Source organism: Eucalyptus grandis, chromosome 5 (assembly GCF_016545825.1).
Source record: "Eucalyptus grandis isolate ANBG69807.140 chromosome 5, ASM1654582v1, whole genome shotgun sequence".
Classification (NCBI taxonomy): Eukaryota; Viridiplantae; Streptophyta; class Magnoliopsida; order Myrtales; family Myrtaceae; genus Eucalyptus; species Eucalyptus grandis.
In genome coordinates, this window is record NC_052616.1 from 35,357,510 (window position 1) to 35,372,194 (window position 14,685).

Consider the following 14,685-nt stretch of genomic DNA (forward strand, 5'->3'; position numbering starts at 1 on the left):
CCATCAGAATCCCCCTTTTTTATTTATTTAATTTTTTCGAGTTTCCTTCTCATAAATCCTATCCTATCCAGCGCCGGAAAAATATTGGGTGGTCCGGGACCGCCACGTCAGCGTGGTCCCGGACCACTCACACGGCGCCACGTGTATGGGGAGCGCAGACAAAGGACGAAAACCGGGGCCCACTTCTCTGACGCTCTCTCTCCTTTTTCTCTTTTTGCCCCTCCCCTCATATGTGGCGCCATATGAGTGGTCCGGGACCACGCTGACGTGGTGGTCCCGGACCACCCAATATTTTCTCATCCAGCGCCCTTCTTCTTCTCCTCCTCCTCACCGCATGACCCCCTTTCTCTCCTCTTCTTCTGGATCTCTGCTTGCTCTCGGTCCTCATCACAATCGTGCACCACCTCACCTCTGGCCCTTCCTCCCTCGCAGTTGTAGCCTCGTCGCTAATCCATCACAGCATCACAGTGGCAACCCTCGCCTCAGTCTCTACTTTCTTTGGCCGTCTCTCGCCGTCACGGGCTCGCTATCGCTCGCGGCCTCATCTATGCTCCATCGCCCTCACCTCCACCCTCTGTTGTCTTCCGTCCACACTTGTCAAAACGTGTCGATAAGAGTGAACCACGTGTTGGAAAATCCAACACGCATTGACTGTGTGTTTGAGCGTATCCGAGCGTGTCAACATGGAAGCACGTGTAATGTCACCTACTCTCTCTCTCTTTGTTAGCATACTTTGCTTTCATTCAGAGCAACCTATGATCAGTCTCTGGGATTTCTCAACCTCTGGGTTTGTCAATGGAGACGCAGGTGAACATACCAGCGAGGTTGCTCCACGTGCCATGGGTTCAAGACATAATGAAGGAGAACCCGACCACGGTTCCGGAGAGATATGTCCGCGACGATCTAGAGCCCGTGATCATGGGCGCTTGTTCTGGCTTGCAGCTCCCCGTGATTGACTTGGGGAGGTTGGTTTCGGAGGACTGCGCGAAGCTAGAGCTCAAGAAGCTGCACCATGCGTGCAAAGACTGGGGCTTCTTTCAGGTACAAAACAACTTCTGCGTTTGGAACATTAAGGCTTTGAGAAAGTATCAGAGAAAAATGGGTTCATTGATTGAAAGAGATTAAAATCCACTTAATTCTCAACTTCTGCAAGGGCCACTAAGGAGCCTTAGATGTACAATTCTTAGCCACAATTATGTGTGGCCTATGAGATTTCATCGGAAATTTCCTTGTTTTGCTTCCTGGACTCGCTTTTTACCTCCTACCAAATCTAAGTTCTCGCTTTTATTTTACACTTAGATGTACTATTCTGTGCCACCTTGCCCTGTTTCACCAGAACACTAAATTGGTCGTTCAAGATTTCCAACGGAAAAAGAAAGGTGGGAACTTAGATGAATTTGGAGATTTGAGTTCCTCGATTGTCTCTTTTATAGAGAATGCTAATAAGACAATTTTATCTTTTGCAACTTTCTTGATATATGTTGGAATAAAGGTCTCTTGATTACTCAGCAATCAGGAGACAGAGCTTTCTCTGTCTTGATCTCAAAGGAATGCCTGTTTCTGGGAGAATCGAGAGTGATAGCGGTGTGTTAATAATTTTCAGCTGATAAATCATGAAGTGAGCCCTAAGTTGATAGAGAAAGTGAAGAAGGGGACCGAAGAGCTGTTCAACATGCCAATGGAAGAGAAGAAGAAGTTTTGGCAGAGAGACGGCGAATCGAGCGGCTTCGGACAGGCCTTTGTGTTCTCGGAAGACCAAAAGCTTGATTGGGCTGACATCTTCTACATGTTCACTCTCCCTGCTTCTATGAGGAAGCCTCACTTATTTCCCAAACTCCCCCTTCCCTTCAGGTTCTTTCTCTCGGGCCAAAACATGCATAGACACCATAAAACTTTCATGTGACACTTGTACCATGTAAGCGAACATGCATAAAATACAAAATCGCTTGATTAGAAAAGTGAAATCACATTAGTATGACACATGATATAATTGCTACGTGAATAACTTTTTTGTTGTTGGGGTTTAGTTTGTGGCATGTTCCAAAATATCCCCTTTATCGCCTAAAGAATGAAATTGTCTACATGGTAGAGACGATCTGGACGCCTACTCGAAGGAAACAAAAACCCTAGCAATAAAGCTCCTCTACCTCATGGCGAAGGCCTTAGGAATGGAAGCAAAGGACCTTGAGGGTATATTCGAAGATGGGTTGCAATCGATGAGGATGAATTATTACCCGCCGTGTCCGCAACCCGAGCTCGTGATGGGCCTCAACTCTCACTCTGATGGCGACGCGGTTACCATCCTCCTCCAGGTCAACGAAATGGAGGGCCTCCAGATAAGGAAAGATGGGAAGTGGGTTCCTGTGAAACCTCTCCCCGGTGCTTTCATCATCAATGTTGGAGACGTTGTTGAGGTAATAGTATTGCAACATCAACTTCCACATTTGACCATACTGATAACTTATTGTCTCACACTCAAAGCCTTCCCTTCATTGGCCGACAGCAGATTATAACAAATGGGATTTACCAGAGCATCGAGCATCGAGCAACAGTGAATGCAGTGAAGGAGAGGATCTCCATTGCAACGTTCTTCAGTCCGAGAATGGATGCTGAGATCGGTCCTGCGTCGAGCCTCATCACCTCGGAAACCCCAGCAATGTTCAGGAGGATAACAGCGGCAGAACATCTGAAGGGCTATCTATCAAGGGAGCTCAACGGAAAAGCTTATCTCGACGCCATGAGGGTTCAGAACAACGAAACCTAGAAGTGCCGAGTTCTATCCATTGAGTATGGATGTGAAAATGGTGATACGTGGAATGGTGATGCAACCTGATTATATGATATCGGTTTGATATTTAGGGAGGTCCTTTTTGAGAAAGACAATAATGACTTGAAAAAACTTCTTGTGATTCTCATCTATTGCTTGTCTGAACTATCAAACAGTCTTGTAAAATCCAAGGCATTGATTTTTTGCTCCGCCCTTCTGTTTTTTTTTCATTTTAGTAGAGCGATGAATGTTCATCCTCCTGATCCCCAGCTAGCGCCAAACCGAAATTCATGAGACTATCGCTTGCATCTTACCTTATTGGATTTATATGGTGTACGGGTATTTTTTCAGTTTGGACTAACTTATTTGAGGGGGTTTCCTTGTCATTGAAAGACTAAAGAAGATAGTAATAGACTAGACCAAATTTGAAACTCAAAACAGCTATGACGAGTGCGACCTGACAAGTGGCGGACTGCAAAGACCTCGTGTGGCAAAACTATTGGGTTTTACAATTACCCTACTTTTTCTACAAGTAAGCCCCTTGATAAATAAACAATAGATTCTTTAAATTAATGAATTACAGATATCATGCGAGCCAGACTCGTATCAGAAAATTGTCCACATTTAATGGCGTGGAAAATTAAAGTAATGTCATCGATCAAAAAAAAAAAAAAAAAAAAAAAAGTAATGTCATGCAAGTTAAAGTATACATTTATTTATTAATCATTAAGGAAACCCACCAGGATCACAATTCTACCTATATGCTCTCCTTTGCCAAATCATTTTCTTTTCAAAAGGGCAAGATTTAGCTGCAGCAAGGTTGCAGCGTTAACGTTGCTACCAAACACATGGTGTATGTTCGCATAACCTTTAAATTATCCGCAAGCAGATCGAACCTTAGTAATCCACTCTATCAAAAAATCTGTAATCTTTGTTCTACTCACCCCAGTCACTCTCTTCTCTGCCTACTGTCTGTCGCGGCCGCCGTCCGCCACGCCAGTCTTGGCCCCCTGAGCTCCACTTCATCGCCAAGATCATCTCTATTGGCGTTGCTGATGAAGGCTCTCCACTGTCTCACGACCCTCTCTCCCGTGCACAAGGGCAGCATCTCACCGTAGGTAGCTTCGTACATGGTGAAGCAACAGCGATTTCACCGTCTTTTGTCAACGAATTTGTGGCTAGGAGATAGGGAGGGTTTCTTGAGAAGGTGTTTGTTGACACTTTTGGTGACTCAATTGGTTATTAACTGCATAAAAAGTTAGGGATCAATCCCGACCCCCAAACAAAATTTTTAGTTAAAACTACACATAAATTTTAAAAGCATTGATAGTAATAAGCCCACCTAATTGCATTTCCATTGGACCAGCGATGGATTGATTTGAATAGAAGATTTCGAGCATAATTGGATTGATTGGACTAAGCTGGTACAAATTAAAATTTTGGCCAAGTTCATTAATAATTTAATATGGCCAACATTTTGCGTATGATATGCAAGGAGGTTGTAGGTCGGCATATATTGAAACCTAGGACCTTAATATCCTAAACTACAACATCTGAATTCTGGTGGGACGTAAAATTTGGGGTATTACACTGGGAGGGAAAAAAGTTTCTGTAATTAGGCTGAAGCGTTTGGGTATCGACACGTTAAAATTAGGTCGAGGCGTGTGGGTATCGACATGTTAAAATAAGGAACATCATTTTATCAGCCCATCTACTGACATGTGGGGCATCTACTGACATGTGGGGCGACCCTTAGTGAAGTTTTGGAGCTCCTACGTTGTGGGGAGTTTCCGAGCTCCTACGTTGTGGTGAGGTACGCATTAACCACCAAAGATCCACAACTCGAGAAGAGGCTCAACATACGTGGTTCAAGATTGAGAGCAAAGGGTCTTCACGTTCTCCACACGCAAAAAAGCCAGAGGAGAAAAACAAAAGAAAAGAGAGGGAAAGAAAGACCCACTTCCGTTGCTGCAACATCCACGATTCGCACAGAGAGAACAAGTAACAACAGTGATATTCTTGCAGTTCTCGGACGTGTCTTGCATCTTCACATCCGCACACCTCGTCGCTCCATACGCCAGACCGGCAAGTCTCCGAGCATTCCTTAGCAACGCTGGCGGCAAGCCTCAACGCACCAGTGATCGTTGACCCACCTGCACCTACTGGCCACGTCAGTGTCCTGTGTCCTCGCCGGTCACGCCCAGTAGCTGTTCCCTCTCAACTCCAGTCCACGACCTGCGATACTCAACATAAATTGGCAAAGTAAATATTCTTACAATTATTATTATTATTATTATTATTATTATTATTTACATCATTACTACTGTCAATAGTACATGTTGTTCCAAAAATGTTAACCAGAACTTAGAGGTTAGCAGAAATCCAAATGAATTAATAAATTCACAAAATAACTATAAGACTTCCTCTGAGTGTTATATATGGATCACCAAAAATGTCTCAACAATGCATACTCAATACAAAATATGTAATCAATTTAATTATGCAATAAAATACTATTTAATAATTATATCAAAAGCTATGCATGAAAAATTCAATCATTGCAAAAGAGACATTATAATCTTTAACCCATAAATTTGTGACTATTATAAATTGTAAACCTCTTTGGTTGTTTCAAACATAAGTGTGAAACTAATAAATTCAGGAATAAAATCACGACAATTTTGACAAGAAAAATGTTTGGACTAAAACTTTAGTAGTCATAAATATAATGCCAACAATGTTTTACACATGTAAAACTCAAAGTAGACTTTAACTCTTTTAAGCAACATTTAAATGACTAAAATGTGAAATATAAATATATCACAAAAGGCAGGATGCAAAAGGCATACTCACTAAATTGTTGATTGCGCTAATTTAGTCATAAAAGTAATTAATGACAAATATTGGGGTGCATCATTAGTCAATTGAATAGTTGTCGCCCAATTATTCTCTCAACTTGTACTTGCTAAATTGGGTCTCCATTCCCCTTCCATCAAGCATAATTCCACATCGTCAAGAAGGCAAGAATCTACCACAATTCTAATACTAGAGAAGTTCTATATGTGCTTGAACAAGAGAGAATTATCATATCTTCATGTATTTATCAAACATACACATTGTCATGCAGCAAATACCAACACATGTATGAGCATATACATAGATAGAGGCCCATGCTGCACTCCCAAGCAAGCATGAATAAAGATATGCCACCAAATACCAACACAAGCTCGTGTCTACACTTACTTAAGCATATTGGCATGGACATCACCAATCGACTAATGATTGTATGCACTCTAGCATATTCCCAAGAATGATGGGACAACACTATGAGGAATACTAGAGAATTTTGTTCCAAAGTCAAATGACACCTATTTTCAAAATTTATAAGCATAATAATGTAAGGTAAAAAGAGCGTAATTCTAGTGGTAAAACATAGAAATCCCACATGACAGCATCCATTGTTTCGCTGAAAATACTTATATATAACCTAGTCCGACATGGGCAAGCTCGATAAGATTTTGTAGAGGTGGAGGCAAAGACAAGTTAAATAGCAAATAAAAACAGTTATAAACTGGCTTCATAAATGTACATTAAACAAATTTTAGCATGAGAATAGGAAGAATTAAGGACAAATAGAAACTATTTTGAGTAATAGCGAAGTGCCCCAATTTCCAATCCTAAATGGATGATTATTAAAATAATCACGAACTTGAGAGAGAAAACGCCTACACACATCCAACTTTCTATTGGAAAAAAAAGTATAGGTATTGAAGTCCCAAAATAAAAATAAATATATAAAAGAAATATTAGCCCAATTTCTTTCCATTTCTTTTATGGTTTTCCTTTTCTATTTCTTTCTAAGTAGCCACATGGAATCACTATGCCATTTTTAAAGATTTTCTAAATAGGTAATTTTGAAAATCTGTAAGCCTCTTCCGTAAAAGTATAAGAGCACACATTCATGGAATATGTCTAACAAGATCAAATCAAATCTAAAGAGAACACACAAGCTCGTGACGCCAAATTTCAAATGTTAGAATGAAAGGATCTCGACCTATGTGATGATGATTTCTCAAAATGTGGAAACAACGCGCCAAAATGGCAATTACGCCCTTCAAGCATTAATTTAGAGTTTCCAAAAAACAACTTTACTTGAAACTCAATGACCTTACCAGAACAACCAAAAGCTATTTTGTGTTAATGCTTGATACCGTCCCATGATGAACCACCCAAGAATATGTGATTCTTGCCCTTCACCATCTTCAAATCCTTGTTCAATTCCAAGGTCGGTGGAAGCACCATCAATTCCAATTTTGAAAGCTATAAGGCAATTATCCTTAAGATCGTTGGAAAAAGTATTAGAATACATAAAATAATAATAATTATTGGAAATACATTACAAAAGATTAGAAAATAAAAGAAATGTATGAGGCATGCAAACACTATCCTTAAGGATAATTCCATCCCTCGAAGTAAGAAACTCGGTTCGTAAGGCTTCAACGGCTATCCTCCCAAGATACAACAGACCTTCCTCTATACTCCGCACTGAATATTAGAATGAAATAAAACAACTTTTATGTATAACCCCACAAAAAGAAAAGGAAAGATATGAGAACACGTTGTATCTACAAGGATTGTGGTTTGAAGTTTAATTTATATCGAAACAAGAAAAAGAGAGAGTCGTTAGGAGATTGTCATAAATCAATTGGTAATTAAAAAGATGACCGTTATAAAATAATGAAGAGTTTATGAAGTAATAAATCAAAAGTTGTAAAGATGTTAGACGACCGTTATACAACCATTAGAAAGTCGTTATATGACCGTTAAAAAGCCGTTACAAAAATGATGACTTTCATGACGATCATAATTTCTGATAAATATTTCAAAACTACTAAAATATCTAACATGCAGAAGAGAACTAATAAACCCTAGACAACAATCAAACACAGGGATAGTAAAAGTAGGACAACCAATTATTACAAACCACACTTTATAAACAAACCGAGTTAGTCCTACAAGCTAATGTACAAAAGGTCTATCTCAAAAAAAGAGACTACTAAGCCACCTACTCTCTAGACCTTTCAGCCTCTGGCTTCGAATCCTCCATGACACCATCCAGGATGTTGATGTCCATGGGGTCAGCCACCTCCCTATTCTCGGTTTCGACAGTAGGTCCGTCAAAACCCTACAAAGGACTCTTCTGGGCCCCGTTAATCGCATTAAGGAACCATGCCTTGAAGCAATGAGGTACCAAGTGAAGGAGGCCCTCATTGACCCAAACCGTGGTCATCACTAACTCACGAGTCAAAGCGGTCCCAATAATAGGGAAAAAGTGGACTCATAGTCCATATCCAATGGAACCCCAAAACGGACCGGTCGCCTCTCCATACTAAGGATGTGAAAATATTTAACTACAATGGGGTGAGATAAAATCTCAGTGAGTTAAAATCCAAAACTTCGATAAGGACGCAAATCCATCTAGATGTAGCCAAAATAGGCATCACACAAGACTTACCTCACCTCAAAGACGTTTTTGCACATTAGTACATCACATATATATTTATCGACGCAAAAGGCGTAATCAATAACTGGAATACATCATTTTCATATATCAATCAATCATAGGGGTTCCGATTATAAGGTAAAATCGTCATGACATGTCTCATTCCATACCACATAATTTTATCTCATAATAAGGCGCAGCTATCTCAATCACTCAAGCATATCCCAATTATTATGACCCATCGACCACAGCCAACTCAACAGTTGGCAGTCATCCGACATAACCGGGTGTTGTCCCACTCCGCCAGGCACAGCAACGTCTACACCTATACAGTATTCCATAAAGGACCATTAGCCTAGCCTCCACTACGATCGGCATCTGTTGATGTGGGGCATCCTGAGATAGCTAGTATAAGTACCTAGAGGGGGCTGAATAGGTGTAAAAATAATTTCTCGAGATAAGAGAGCAATACTAAGCAGACAATAGAAAGGAAGTTCTCCTTTGGTTAACAAAATGAATTATGATCAAAGTAAAACAGAGAGTAGGGAAGAGAAAATTGAACACAAGTTTTACAGTGGTTCGGCTTATTCTAAGCCTACGTCCACTCTTCCGCACTGATAGCCCACCGGCTGGATTTCACTATGAACAAAAGAGATGTTACAGGGGCGCCATATTCTAGGAGCCCAAACTATGTGATTGAATAAGTCCTCCTCTATCTTTGCGGGTCGAGGACTTCAACAGTGTAGATATTCTACTACACTTCCTCAAGGTTTCTCACGAATATAGACTCTCTTTTGCGTACAAGATTTCGCTTAGCAAAGGAATTGACTAAGAACAAGGAGCTTCAGACTTTGAAATTCTTCTATCGCGCACCCTCTCGAACAACTGGAACGTCTTTCTTATATACTTCTTTATGCCATCATACCCGTTGGCACTTACCAAAGGAATTCCTCCAATCTACCCGTTGGACGGAATCAATTAGAAAGATCATTCGAGCTATTAAAGGAACATGTCGATAGCCCATTAATCCTGCTCGCCTATACAATCAGGATCTCGGTTTCCATAAGTAGAACCTTCCAAATATACTTCGCCAATCATTGAATCCTTAATCAATCTTGATTCGAATAAAGGAATCTGTTATGTCATATCCAGCCAAGAGATCTTCTCCAGTCGATAAGGTCAAATCCTTAATGAAACACCCAATTCTGATAGTCCTTTTTCAACGGATTAGAAACTGTCAATGATAATAGACTTTGAGTCTTGAGTTTGGTAGTCCGAAGGTCTTCGGACTTTAAATAGCGAGTCCGCAAATCTTCAGACTAGACTAATGGAAACGTTTTGTCGGCTTCAAAATACTCCGGAAGATTTCTCCAGCAATCTCCCCCTTTTTGATGGTGACAAAACTTTCCTGCAGATTTGGATAACTTTGACCTGCAAAACATTACTCAAGCAAATATGGATATCTCATAAAGATAAATGGCTTAATGATGACACTAGAATCTGCAACCACAGAAAATAGGTTAGTCTTTCATGTGAGTAAAGCCATTCATAAGATATCAATAGCACTTAATATAAGCAGTCAAACCCAAATCCAAATTCAGTTCACATCCAGACACAAAAGTCAAGTCAAACAAAACAAACATCAAAATAAATCAAAAGTTCAAGTTCAAAGTTTTCAAATCTTGCATCTCTCCCCTTTTTGTCATCATAAAAAACGGTTGAGATGGAAAGAGAATGGATTCAGGAATGCTTGGGAACACGAACAAGCTGAAAATCTCCCATTGACTGGACAATGCCTTCTAGCTTTTTCAACTCTTCCTTCAGGTTGAGCGACCTCTTCACCCTTAGCATTTGCTTGAATCAAGAGAAAGGGCTTGGATCGATCATTCAAAGAAACTGAAGAAGCTTGACTTGTATTCTGCAAATTCTGAACTTCGCATCTCAGAGCATATATCTGACCCCGCATTTCTAAGAGAACATCAAGAATTCTGCGAAAATCTGCTGAATTATCAGTCTGCGTACTGGCTTCTGCACGATCAGATGGAGTAAAGGCAAACGATGGCAAATCAGCATAGTCACGCAGATTGGGCGATGAAACATCATGTCCCTCCTCGGGAAAGTGAGAGGCGTATATGTCATCTGAATCTGCTGGAGAGCGACTGACTCCCTCACTGGTAGCAGGATATGAGGACATTCCTCTTTTCTCAAGGTCTCCCCCTGTTTCCATGCCTCCAAGTGGAGAAGAGTGTTCCTCATGCTCTCCTTCTTCTTGATTTCCTCTTTCCTCCTCTCGCATCTCTTTCTTCAGCTTCTCTCTCCTTTGTTTCTTTCTCCTCTGCTTCTTTCTCTTCATCTTATCTTTCTCCAGTCTTTTGTTCTAAGTCTTTCTCTTGCTGTTTCGTTGATTCTGGAACAGAACGACTCAGGTTCTTCAATGCCATTGCAAAAATGGTGATGTCTTCCTCATCATCTTCATCCTCAACGATGAGAGCTCTTCTTTTCTTGGATGGAGCAACCATGGGCTCCTTCCCTTTTCTCTTTGCAGCTGAAGAGGTTTGATGAGTTTTGATAAAGGTTTTCTCCTTGAATTTCTCCAACGCCTTGTTGAGTTCATTTAGTCACCATTTTCAGTCCCACCACCATTTGATCACAAGATCAAGTACAGAGAATTCATAGAGGCTGAATATTCAGATGTCTAAATAACTTTGTCACAAGAGCTGGATAAGGAAGTTGACCATTGTCCTTCACCACTGCTCTATACATGTGGAGCATAATAGTGTGAGGAAGAGAAAACTTTTTCCCAGCAATGATGGCATACATCAACTTTGCCTCTGAGTTTGAAACATTAGTCTTTGAAGTAGATTTTGGTCCGAGGCAATTAATGACAATCTTGTGAAGCGAGAATGTTAACTGCACTCATCCTCAAGTAGGAAATCTTTTCCTCTATTCTTCTATCCTTAACAAGTTCCAACGTAGCACGAGCAATAGAGACATTGATAGGTTGATATCTCCCTCTCTCAACCCCAATGACATCAGCCAACATATCTACATCCACCACAAAGTCTTGATCTCGGACACTAAAAGAGAATCTATTCGCATCCAAGAAATTGATATTCGAATAGAAATATGCAGTGAATTCAGCATAGGCTTTTGTAGAATCAAAACAAAACTGCTCAAGTTGAAGAAGACTGAATTTTTCCTCAAATTGACATTCACAGCATCAAGGAAATCAAAATCCACACTTTTAGGGTTTATCACCCCACGCTTCAACAACTTAGAGTATAAAAGCTTTTGTTCCTCCGATCGAAACAAGTTTGTCCTTTTTCCCTGAATTTTTGCCGCAACACCCATTCTCGGTTGAAACTGACTGTACATCTTATCATCATCATTCCCATTTGGCTGATTCAGCCCTCCAACACGCGAATCACTTGGGATATTAGCAAGGGTTTCTTCTGCCAACCCCGCATGGGCAATTCCCAAACGCTCCATATTTCGTAAAAAGATGTACTCATTTTCATACCCTTTGTCCTTAAGAAACTCATCGATGTAGTTCAATGGAGTTCCACCTCTTTTCAAAGCACGATAAAGCTTGTAAATAAAAGAGGGCTTTTGAATTCTTACAGGATCTGCACCTTCGATGATTTCTTCATTTTCTCGATGAACATCATCATGTGGACTAGATGGAGGAGAATGACGCTGCTGAGAATGTTGTGGGCTCTGCTGCTGACTGGGAGACTCTTCTTCCTCGGTGAGATCAAAGTGCGTAGGCCCTTCACGCATTTGCGGTCCCCTGCTTGCAATCCTCGAAGACTTCCTTTGAGACGACATCTTTCACAGTCTTTGAAAGATTCCAAGCTTGACTTTCCCAAGAAAGATGACAACTTTTTCGAAGATTAAACAAGAGAAGAAAACAGGAGTGGAAGATCGATGCTTTTTAGGGTTTTTGGAGTAAAATGGAGAAGAAACAACAATATATAAGATAGTCGAAGAGAGACATACGAAGCGTCGTAATGGAAAGTAAAAAGATGCCCTTTAAAAATAACTGCCTTTTTTAAAAATGAATAGATAACTGCCATTTTAAAAATTAACTCCTTTTTGAAAAAGAAAGATTGCACTTATCACGGACATTTGAAAGTAGCAAAAATCAATTATAGATAGATGATTGTACCTTTCCGAGATTTAATATGAGAGAGAATAATTTACAGTCAAAATCTTGTTTGTCTGAGTTTGAGAGTCTCTAGACTTTAACTTCTTCAAACCTCAAAATGTTGAGTCTGGAACGGATGATTTCAAATTGATTTTTCTCCAAAGGCTTTGTGAATATATTCGCCAGTTGGTTCTTTGAGTCAACAAACTGAATCGAAACTTCTCCATTTTGAACATGATCTCTAATGAAGTGATGTCGAATCTCTATATGCTTTGCTCTTGAGTGAAGAATTGGATTTTTGGTGAGATTGATTGCGCTGGTGTTGTCACAGTTAATCTCCATGCATGAATCTTCAATTCCAAAGTCTCTTAGCTATTGTTTTATCCACAGAATTTGTGAACAACAACTTCCAAGAGCTACATACTCTGCTTCTGTATTTTGCTTCCTTGAAAACCATGACATTGTCCTGCTTCCAAGTAGTTGACAGGTACCCGAGGTGCTATTTCTATCAACTCTACAACCAGCTAGATCTGCGTCTGAGTATCCAATAAGAGTAAAGTCTCCCTTTTTAGGATACCAAAGACCAAGACTTGAATTTGAAGCAATGTATTTGATAATACGCTTTGCAGCACTTAGATGAGATTCTTTAGGGTTTGCTTGAAATCTAGCACAAATGAAAACACTAAACAAAATGTCAGGTCTAGAAGCAGTAAGATAAAGAAGTGAACCAATGATACTCCTGTATAACTTCTGGTCAACTTTCTTTCCTCCTTCATCTTTGTCTATCTTCAAAGAACTTGAGATTGGTATGTCAATCTTTTTGCAATTTTCCAGTCCAAACTTTTTGACAAGATCATTAGCATATTTTTCTTGATGAATAAAAGTCCCTTCCTTCAATTGTTTCACTTGAAGTCCAAGAAAGAAGGTTAGTTCACCCATCATGCTCATTTCAAATTCATCCTGCATAGACTTAGAAAATTTCTTGCACAAACTTTCATTAGAGGATCCAAAAATAATATCATCTACATATATTTGAACAAGTAGAAAACTTTTGTTTTCTCTTTTAATAAATAGAGGAATGTCTACTTTACCTTTAACAAAGCCATTTTGAATTAAAAACTTACTCAGCCTATCATACCAAGCTCGAGGTGCTTGCTTTAAACCATATAAGGCATTTTTCAGTCTGAATACTGAGTTTGGTTTCCTTGGGTCTTCAAACCTAGGTGGTTGTTCCACATAGACTTCCTCATGGATAAATCCATTCAGGAAAGCACTTTTGACGTCCATTTAGAATAACCTGAAATTCTTATAACAAGCAAAAGCAAGTAATAATTGAATTGCTTCTAACCTTGCTACTGGTGCGTAAGTCTCGTCATAGTCTATCCCTTCTTCTTGCGTATATCCCTTGACCACGAGTCTTGCTTTGTTTCTTACGACCTTTCATTTCTCGTCCATCTTGTTCCTGAAAACCCATTTAGCTCCAATAATAGATTTACCTTTTGGTTTAGGAGTCAACTCCCAAACATCATTAATGCTGAATTGCCTGAGTTCTTCTTGTATAGCTTCAATCCAGCTTTCATCAGATAAAACTTCTTCTATGCTTTTGGGTTCTATTTCAGAAATAAGAGCCACAGCACTAGACTCTTCACGCCTTTTGGATCTTATGCGAATTCCTTCATTAATGTCGCCAATAATGAGATCTTTGAGATGACTGAACTTATGCTTCCAGTTACTGGTTGATTTGTCAGGTTGATGATCACTTTCTTCATTTGAATCTTCAATAATCACTTGTTGCTGATCTTTTAAAGTCTGAGCTACTTCTCGAGATTTAGATTTTGTAGAGTCTGGAGCAAGCTCAGATTCTATAAGATGAGTCTGAATAGATTCATTTTGCATAGAATCTTGGAATTTGACATTCATTGATTCCTCCACAGATTGAGTCTTTTTGTTGTAGACTCTGTAGGCTTTGCTTGAAGTTGAATATCCAAGGAAGATGCCTTCATCTGACTTTTCTTCAAACTTGCCAACTCGATCATTTGCATTTTTCAATATAAAGCATTTGCATCCAAACACATGAAAATATGAAACAATAGGCTTCTTTTCTTTGAATAACTCATAGGGGTTTTTTCCAGAATAGGCCTTAGAAAAACTCTATTAATGATATAACATGCTTTAGAAACTGTTTCAGCCCAAAAACGTGAAGAGATGTTACTTTCAATTAAAAGAGTTCTAGCCATTTCTTGAAGCAACCTATTCTTTATTTCCACA

At 39.6% G+C, this 14,685-nt stretch overlaps 1 protein-coding gene across 2 annotated transcripts; it reads left to right on the forward strand.

Annotated features, from left to right (window-relative positions):
* Nucleotides 1-342: 342 nt before the first annotated feature.
* LOC104445099 (protein SRG1-like) lies at nucleotides 343-2,977 on the forward strand. 2 transcript variants are annotated; one of them, XM_010058911.3, is made up of 5 exons: nucleotides 343-695; nucleotides 808-1,041; nucleotides 1,604-1,851; nucleotides 2,090-2,414; nucleotides 2,504-2,977. In XM_010058911.3, exons 1-5 carry the CDS (start codon nucleotides 684-686, stop codon nucleotides 2,762-2,764), a joined length of 1,080 nt encoding a protein of 359 aa, XP_010057213.2. In that variant the 5' UTR covers nucleotides 343-683; the 3' UTR covers nucleotides 2,765-2,977. The 2 variants fall into 2 exon arrangements, with proteins under 2 accessions (XP_010057213.2, XP_010057215.2); XM_010058913.3 differs by lacking the exon at nucleotides 343-695 and having other exon boundaries at nucleotides 725-1,041; nucleotides 2,507-2,977.
* The last annotated feature ends 11,708 nt before the right edge of the window (nucleotides 2,978-14,685 follow it).

Bases quoted from the DNA above. Each gene is read 5' to 3' on its own strand.
- LOC104445099 (XM_010058911.3), top strand. The intron at 1,042-1,603 runs GTACAAAACAAC...AATAATTTTCAG, and splicing joins AAGACTGGGGCTTCTTTCAG to CTGATAAATCATGAAGTGAG. The intron at 2,415-2,503 runs GTAATAGTATTG...ATTGGCCGACAG, and splicing joins ATGTTGGAGACGTTGTTGAG to CAGATTATAACAAATGGGAT.